General features: G+C 37.3%; 1 protein-coding gene and 1 pseudogene across 1 annotated transcript; both read right to left on the bottom strand.

Moving 5' to 3' along the window:
* On the bottom strand, positions 449 to 2,633 carry LOC18781327 (annotated as a pseudogene).
* On the bottom strand, positions 5,550 to 8,713 carry LOC18779527 ((E,E)-alpha-farnesene synthase). Its single transcript, XM_007214536.2, has 7 exons — positions 8,559 to 8,713; positions 8,203 to 8,461; positions 7,323 to 7,701; positions 6,995 to 7,213; positions 6,764 to 6,905; positions 6,397 to 6,648; positions 5,550 to 6,266 (listed from the first exon to the last, which is right to left on the bottom strand). The coding sequence occupies exons 1-7, from the start codon at positions 8,667 to 8,669 to the stop codon at positions 5,964 to 5,966; spliced, it is 1,665 nt and encodes a 554-aa protein (XP_007214598.1). The 5' UTR covers positions 8,670 to 8,713; the 3' UTR covers positions 5,550 to 5,963.

The following is a 9,559-nucleotide window of genomic DNA, read 5'->3' as shown; positions in this document are numbered from 1 at the left end:
TCTCAATGCCCAAAAAGTAGTGCATCAACCCAAAGTCACTCATCTCAAATGTTTTCAAAATCTCTTCTCAAAGTTTGTGGTTTAACCACACGTACCTTGGTATTGCCTTGAAATAAAGTGATTTTATTTATTCAAAAAAAAAAAAACAATTGGGTTTTAAGAAGAACAATAGAGTGAATTTATTTATTCAACAATAGGATGGATACAAGTCTTTGCTATTTGTAGCCATTGGCTAGATAGGCTATTAGCCTTTATTATTAGCTTGATTACATAAGTGGGATGCATGCATATTTATAGAGTTGGTAAACCGACCATCTAAGGCGGCAAATAACTAGTCAAGTCGGTTGTGCACGGTAACCGATTTTCTAAAGTGTTTTCAGCCACTAGTTGTCCAATAATTCTAGTCACAAACACTAAGATGGTTTTAGTATGACTCAACAAACTTTAAACACTATTGATGACTCTCCAGATTCCAACTCTTCAAAGTGGTAAAGGCTCAACTAGCACAGACTGGATCAGCCGAGAGCCTTGTTCTTGATCCCCAAATCCATCTCCAGCTTGGTAAAGGCTGTGCGCCATTCGCGCAATATTTGTGGCAATGTTGTTGATGAATGGTGAGAGAAAAGGCAATTGTTGTGGGGTTCTCAAGCATTTCCCATTTATTTTCTTCCACGCATTGTCTATCATGCCCTTAATCTTCGCCTCAGCTGTATCTTCAGAAGCATTCATCTCTCGCATGTAACATATGATTGCTGAAGGAGCATCGCCTCTCTCTTGTTCAGCCTGTTAATCAATTAATTAATTAATTAAACTATGGAAGTAGGCTGTAAAAACTAATAAAACACTACAGCAATTTGGTTAGATTTCGCCGTGTTTCATTAAGAAGAAAAATTAATAAAGAAAGAAAAGTTACAGTGGAAGTTCCCAAATCATTGGTGAGCCGAACTATCAGAGATATGTTATGGACAAGATCTTCATTCTTGTGCAGAAAATCAGCAATCTCTTTGATTCCGTCACGATGGGTTGTGGAGAAAAATGTATGAACCATAAGGACTGAAACTGATGATGAAATGCATCCATTACTGAGGTATTCTTCAAGGGATGGTGTGTAGCTCCTGCTGTACCACTCTGCCTCTACTAATAATGCCTTACAGAAATCTGCCCACTAAGAGTCGAACAAATAATTTCAAGTTCAACCATAAAATATATATGTAAAGGTGCATCAAATTAAACAAAACAACAAAGAGAAAAAAAAAGGGGGAAAGGCCTAGCTAGGCTACCGCTTTGCTCAAATGAGGTAATGCTAGATTCCAACCACTCTCCTCCTCAATTTCATGAGCAAATTCACAAGTAGTGTTGTAGAGCACTTGGAAACAGGTCTTCATACACTCTGGAAGCTGTTCGGTTGCCCCAACATCCCACCTAAATTTAAGGCAATTTTAATTTATAAGAATTTTAGACATTAATTATGAAACTAACCCCAATTTAATACTGCTGCAATGCAAAGGTACCTGTCGACCGCGTTGGTGAAGATCTTTAGTTCTTCCAATGAGCCATAAATGTCATAAACGTCGTCTATTATCAGAATCAAGTTGATGACTTTACTAAGCAAAATTCTAAAAGATGTGTAGCCATGATGGAAATTTAACCTTGCCTGGCAAGGTTATTGTCCAGATTCCAGACTTTGGAACCTCTGAGAGCTACCGTAGAGGAAGCTTTCGCCTCATCTAAGATCCTTTCGCCTTCAAAAGCCAGGTTTGAGGCCTCCAAAAGTTCAAGCATGCCTTTGACATCCCAAAAATTGCTTTCCTTTAATGCACCATTCTCATCCATGAAGCCACCAAAAACATCTACACGTACGTAGAGATATGTGTTTTCACCCCATACATTAATATTAAGGCAATTTGAAAATTTAAATAACATGAAATAAGATAGTGTTATGGGAGTTGTTTACAAATACGTACATCTCTAATATAAGTGAGTCCCACGTACATTGATAGAGGTGGTCAACAAAGTAATCAATAAATAAAATAAAGCAAAGGACCCAGAATTGTAGTGTTTTGGAGCAATTGCTCTCCCATGAAAATGGTTCTAGGTTCAAGTCCTAGCATGCGTGTGTGAATTTAGTATATTATGGTCCGTCTCAATAGAAATGTCCTAAAAACGAAATAAATGAATAAGATACAAATAACATTATTGTACGTTATATTTACCTTGCGATACTTTATAGCCATGCTACCTGAGGATCTTAAAGTGCAACAGTGTCTAGGGCTTCCTTGATTTCCTTTTCAAAGTGGTTCGTGAGGCCTAGTTTTCCAATTATGTCAATCAGCTCCAATTGAGCTATCAAATCTTCAGTTTCAACAAACATCATATTCTTCACATCTTTTATTAGATTCTCGGACTGCCTTGTATAATCATCTCTCTGCACACTCAGTTAATTAATGTGTCATTATTCTAGTAAAAATCTAATAAAATTATTAATATCTCGAGAAAAGTTAATTAGGACAAAGAGGACTCACAACATATTTGCTGTTCAGAGATTCAAGGAAACCATCCTTCCAAATATTTAGCTTATAATTAGCAGAGCGTCTTTGATGATCATCAGCTTGAAAGTTTGTTTTGAATTCCATAATAGAAACTTAGTGTTTGTAAATTATATGGTTTTCTTGGTATTGTCCGTTATTTTGGAGGGGTTTATATAGGCAAAGGTGTGTTTAATTTTCACATACTGCTCATATAGCCTCACTTTCACGTGAAAATTGAGAAAATTCAAAACTCAACTAATTCGTACATGCATTGAGTAATGCCTTTTTGGTATCTAACACATGTTATGTTTCATCGTACGACAAAGAAATGACCACATCTTTAATGCATGCAGTGGTGGGTGAAGAATTAATTGTGGCTTCGTCGGTGGCAGGCAACAATCTTTGTATTCGTGGTACGTATTTGGTGTGGGAGACTACTGTTGGGTAAAATTTTAGAGCAACTGATCATTATTGCATGTCCAAAAGAGTACATGAGAATGTGTCAGTTATTAACACGTGTTCATGCATTCAGTGTCTTGGTTGTCGGCAACCAAGGATATCACTGTCATTTGGCCCAAAAACCATTGGGCTCTAATGAAAGCCCATTAAGAGCCCAATAAAATTTGAATGCCCAATTTTGAAAGGGTGTTGATTTTCTCACTTTCATTTTGTTCATTTACACTCTGTTTTATTTTTTTTAATATTGTTTACTATAACATACAATTTCCACAAAAGGAGTGTAGGTAGGGGTGGGCACTCAAACCGGCGAACCGGAAATCCGAGCCGAACCGTACCGAACCAAACCGGAAAAAAACCGAGTTGACCAAAAAGTCAAAAACCGGTCAAAAACCGAACCGGACCGGTTTGGACCGGTTCCGAATCCGGTTCCATGTCTTCAAAAACCGAACCGGTGAAACTAAAAAAAAATATAATTTCAATATATATTTATATTTAATGCTATATTTTTAATTTCACTAAAAAAAACCTAATATTTATCCAAGCTCAATGTCAAAATATCTCTCTTTTCTCACTTTAATATTTATTTTTTATATGAAATTGAGTAATTTGTTAATTTTCAAGTAAAAAAATAGTATTTCAGTTGAGAATTGTATTAAAAAATAATTTAAAAAAATAATTTTTATAATCCGGTTCAAAACCGAACCGGAACCGGAACCGGACCGAAACCGGTTCAAACCGAACCGGACAGTTTTTGAAATTTTTTTAATTAAAATCGAACCGAACCAAACCGGATGAATAGTACCGGATCGGTTCTAATTTTAGACAAAAATCGGTCCAAACTGAACCGTGCCCACCCCTAAGTGTAGGAGTGAGAAAATCAGCTCCCTTTTGAAAATGTCAATAGTTTTTGGAGGATGTGTGGGACATAGAGGTTGATTGTTGTTGAGGCCCAAAAAATCCAAGGCTGAGCCTAAATATATTTTCAGCCCAGTACAACACCAAACGGAAAATTCTTATTTAAGCAACATGTCACGCTACAAGTTTAAGTGAGCCCAAGCCACGCGAATATCTGGGACTTGCTGAGCGGGTTGTGGTGTGGATGGTTACGAGCATTTACGAGGCCCATTGATGGTCTAAAGAGTGGAAGTTTTGGGCTACTTGAGAGCACCAAAACTCAAGCCCATTCATTGAGCCCAAACATATGGGTAAGCATGAGAGAAAACCTAGTAGCCCATCACCTTAAGAAAACCTAATAGCCCATAAAATCCCACATCAGCCAAAGCTTCCAGCAGCCTGACGAAATCAAAGGGAACTCACAAGCGCTGGAAACAAAATAGCCCAGCCCAGCACCTTATAAAATATCCAACGTTGTACATCTCTATTAAAACCAGATCACAGCCAAACCACCAAAACCAAGCATACCCATGTGCTGATCACCTTTTTGACTAAGCATCCTTACCCATTCTTTCCTCTTCAAGCTTTGGTGAAAAAACAAGAAACAAAAGTGGGTGGCTCCTCACCCACATGGAGAAGTCCAGCTGTGTGAAGGTCTTGGAACTTCAAAAAGCTTCGTGCCTACATGCTCAGACTAAGGAAGTTTCACCAAATAAGATGGAATGGAAGAAAGTGAAGGAAAATGGGAAAGGGTGGCTTGATAAAATTGAGTCTTCAAAGTGCCTATAAAAGGAGCCACTTTCTACCCAGCCAAGACACAACAAATCGATCGAAGGCAAGCATCCCCTCTAGAATCCTTCAATTTCATGCTTTGTTCTTCCATCTTCTTCCTCTATCTCTCCCAAAAACCCACACCCAGAGAGAGCAAACATCATCTCTCATACCTAGAACCCTTCAATTTCATGCTCTTTTCTTCCATCTTCTTCCTCGCTCTCCCAAAACACACATCCAGAGAGCAAGCATCATCTCTCATCTCTGGAACCCTTCAATTTCATGCTCTATTCTTCCATCTTCTTCCTCTATCTCTCCCAAAAACCCACATCCAGAGAAAGCAAACATCATCTCTCATCTCTGAAACCCTTTACCTTCATGCTCTGTTCGTCCATCTTTTTCCTCTCTCTCCCAAAACACACATCTAGAGAGCAAGCATCATCTCTCATCTCTGGAACCCTTCAATTTCATTCTCTGTTCTTCCATCTTCTTCCTCTCCCTCCCAAAACGCACATCCAAAGAGCAAGCATTATCTCTCATCCCTAAAACCCCGCAATTTCTAGCCTTACTCCTCCATCTCTTCCTAATTTCCCTTCTGTCGTGCAACCCAGGAGCCTGACAAAGCTTATTTGGCTTAGAGCAGCAAAGAGACTTTTGTAAACTGATTCATCTTCCTTTCTTAATTTCTCGTTGGTGATAAGTGGAGTGACTAAAGCCTTTAGTTACCCCCCATTAGTCATCAAATGTCACCAAATAATGGTAACTGTTGCCACTTTTTTTTTGTAGTGTTGATTTATTTCAATGCCCAAAAAGTAGTGAATCAACCTAAAGTCACTCATCTCGAATCTTTTCAAAATCTCTTCTCAAAGCTGTAGTTTAACCACATGTACCTTGACATTGCCTTGGAATAGAGTGATTTTATTTATTAAAAAAAAATACTGTTGGGTTTTAAGAATTACAATAGAGTGATTTTATTTATTCAACAATAGGATGGATAAAAGTCTTAGCTATTTGTAGCTATTGGCTAGATAGGCTATTAGCCTTTATTATTAGCTTTGATTACATAAGTGGGCTGCATGCGTATTTATAGAGTTGATAAACAGACCATCTAAGTCGGCAAACAACTAGTCAAGTCGGTTGTGCACAGTAACTGACTTTCTAAAGTGTTTTCAGCCACTAGTTGTCCAATAATTCTAGTCACAAACACTAAGATGGTTTTAGTATGACTCAACAAACTTTAACTTAGTAATTTTCTAAATTATTACAGAATACTTATTAAACACTATTGATGACTCTCTAGATTCCAACTCTTCAAAGTGGTAAAGGCTCAACTAGCACAGACTGGATCAGCCGAGAGCCTTGTTCCTGATCACCAAATCCATCTCCAGCTTGGTAAAGGCTGTGCGCCATTCGCGCAATATTTGTGGCAATGTTGTTGATGAATGGTGAGAGAAAAGGCACTTGTTGTGGAGTTCTCAAGCATGTCCCATTTATTTTCTTCCACGCATTGTCGATCATGCCCTTAATCTTTGCCTCAGCTGTATCTTCAGAAGCATTCATCTCTCGCATGTAACATAGGATTGCTGAAGGAGCATCGCCTCTCTCTTGTTCAGCCTGTTAATCAATTAATTAATTAATTAAACTATGGAAGTAGGCTGTAAAAACTAATAAAACACTACAGCAATTTGGTTAGATTTCGCCGTGTTTCATTAAGAAGAAAAATTAATAAAGAAAGAAAAGTTACAGTGGAAGTTCCCAAATCATTGGTGAGCCGAACTATCAGAGATATGTTATGGACAAGATCTTCATTCTTGTGCAGAAAATCAGCAATCTCTTTGATTCCGTCACGATGGGTTGTGGAGAAAAATGTATGAACCATAAGGACTGAAACTGATGATGAAATGCATCCATTACTGAGGTATTCTTCAAGGGATGGTGTGTAGCTCCTGCTGTACCACTCTGCCTCTACTAATAATGCCTTACAGAAATCTGCCCACTAAGAGTCGAACAAATAATTTCAAGTTCAACCATAAAATATATATGTAAAGGTGCATCAAATTAAACAAAACAACAAAGAGAAAAAAAAAGGGGGAAAGGCCTAGCTAGGCTACCGCTTTGCTCAAATGAGGTAATGCTAGATTCCAACCACTCTCCTCCTCAATTTCATGAGCAAATTCACAAGTAGTGTTGTAGAGCACTTGGAAACAGGTCTTCATACACTCTGGAAGCTGTTCGGTTGCCCCAACATCCCACCTAAATTTAAGGCAATTTTAATTTATAAGAATTTTAGACATTAATTATGAAACTAACCCCAATTTAATACTGCTGCAATGCAAAGGTACCTGTCGACCGCGTTGGTGAAGATCTTTAGTTCTTCCAATGAGCCATAAATGTCATAAACGTCGTCTATTATCAGAATCAAGTTGATGACTTTACTAAGCAAAATTCTAAAAGATGTGTAGCCATGATGGAAATTTAATCCTACAGCAAACATGAAGCACTCCACCGGTCTATCTCTTGCAAAGTTCAAGTGTTCTTTGAGGCCCAGATTGTTCCACCACCTTTAATGACACATCGATCAGAACCCAAAGCAACAAGTTATCAAATTTTCAACATAATATTATTTCATTTTCCAAAAAGAAGATAAACGATTTTTTCACTTTTACTTACATGGATACTTCCCTTAGATCTTTTTGCAGTGCTGCTTGAACCATGTTAAAGTTGAGTTTAGCCAATTCAAGTAATAAAACGGTGTTGGCGTGATTGTCTTTCTCATAGGCTTGTATGTGCGATTTGACATTAAACCACCCTACTCTTCGATGTGATGAAAGCTCCAAAGCATGGATCACTTGCCTGGCAAGGTTATTGTCCGGATTCCAGACTTTGGAACCTCTGAGAGCTACCGTAGAGGAAGCTTTCGCCTCATCTAAGATCCTTTCGCCTTCAAAAGCCAGGTTTGAGGCCTCCAAAAGTTCAAGCATGCCTTTGACATCCCAAAGATTGCTTTCCTTTAATGCACCCTTCTCATCCATGAAGCCACCAAAAACATCTACACGTACGTAGAGATATGTGTTTTCACCCCATACATTAATATTAAGGCGATTTGAAAAGTTAAATAACATGAAATAAGATAGTGTTATGGGAGTTGTTTAGTATGTTATGGTCCATCTCAATAAAAAAATGTCCTAAAAACTAAATAAATAAATAAGATACAATTTGAAAAGTTAAATAACATGAAATAAGATAGTGTTATGGGAGTTGTTTACAAATACGTACACGCAAACGTATGATTACTGACCACTTCTCTAATATAAGTGAGTCCCACGCACATTGATAGAGGTGGTCAACAAAGTAGTCAATAAATAAAGTAAAGCAAAGGACCCAGAATTGTAGTGTTTTGGAGCAATTGCTCTCCCATGAAAATGGTTCTAGGTTCAAGTCCTAGCATACGTGTGTGAATTTAGTATAATATGTTCCGTCTCAATAGAAATGTCCTAAAAACGAAATAAATAAATAAGATACAAATAACATTATTGTACGTTATATTTACCTTGCGATACTTTATAGCCATGCTGCCTGAGGATCTTAAAGTGCAACGCAGTAGCATAAAGGTTCTCTATTATGTATGGGTTGCTATTTTCAACAGTGTCTAGGGCTTCCTTGATTTCCTTTTCAAAGTGGTTCGTGAGGCCTAGTTTTCCAATTCTGTCGATCAGCTCCAATTGAGCTATCAAATCTTCAGTTTCAACAAACATCATATTCTTCACATCTTTTATTAGATTCTCAAACTGCCTTGTATAATCATCTCCCTGCACACACAATTAATTACTGTGTCATTATTCTAGTAAAAATATAGTAACATTATTAATATCTCGAAAAAAGTTAATTATGACAAAGATAACTCACAATATATTTGCTGTTCAGAGATTCAAGGAAACCATCCTTCCAAATATTTGGCTTGTAATTGGCTGAGCGTCTTTGGTGATCATCAACTTGAAAGTTTGTTTTAGATTCCATAATGGAAATTTGGTGTTTGTAAATTGTGGGAGTTTAGTTTGTAAATTGTATGGTTTTCCTGACATTGTCCAGTTTCTTTGGAGGGGTTTATATAGGCAAAGGTACAACTGAGAAAATTGAGTAATGCATTTTTGGTACTTAACACATGTTTGATGTTTCATCGTACGACAAAGAAATGAACACATCTTTCATAGTGGCGGGTCAAGAATTAATTGTGGCTTGGTCGGTGGCAGGCAACAATCTCTGTACACGTGGTACGTATTTGGTGTGGGAGACTATTCTTGGGTAACATTTTAGAGCAACTGATAATTGCATGACAAAATAATAGTACACGAGATAGCTTTCATTGTGTGAAAAATGTGTTCGTAATTAACACATGGTTCATGCATTCAGTGGCTTGGTTGTTGGCAACAGTCTTATTTTTAGGTATATTCTGTTTTGAGGTTCCTATGTCAAGGATATCACTGTCGTTTGGCTCAAAAACCATTTGGCTAAGGCCATCTCCAACCCATAAGGCCGAACTCAAAAAATTTCAATTTATTATCTAAAACTTCTCCTAACTCAAGAAAATGAAGGCCCTAAATTTGAGAAAACCCAAATGTGCATCCAAATAGCAGTCCAAGTATTGCTTGGACCTAAAAAAAATTAGTGGAGCCCACCTGATGTTTCAGTAGCCCATGTGCAAGCTTTCCTTCATTGGGGCCCACCAACAGCCCAAGTAGAAGATGTTGCCTTTGGCTTGTAGTGATGTTATTTGTTTAATTTTATTTATTTATTTATATTCTAATATTAACTTAAATTAACGTTATATATTAAATCTAAGCTATTTTAATGGTAAAAAAAAAAGATTCAACGGTTGAAATTCAAATCCAAAGATCAAAATAATATTT

Source organism: Prunus persica, chromosome G4 (genome assembly GCF_000346465.2).
Source record: "Prunus persica cultivar Lovell chromosome G4, Prunus_persica_NCBIv2, whole genome shotgun sequence".
Taxonomy (NCBI): Eukaryota; Viridiplantae; Streptophyta; class Magnoliopsida; order Rosales; family Rosaceae; genus Prunus; species Prunus persica.
This window is presented reverse-complemented; position numbering and strand designations above follow the sequence as displayed.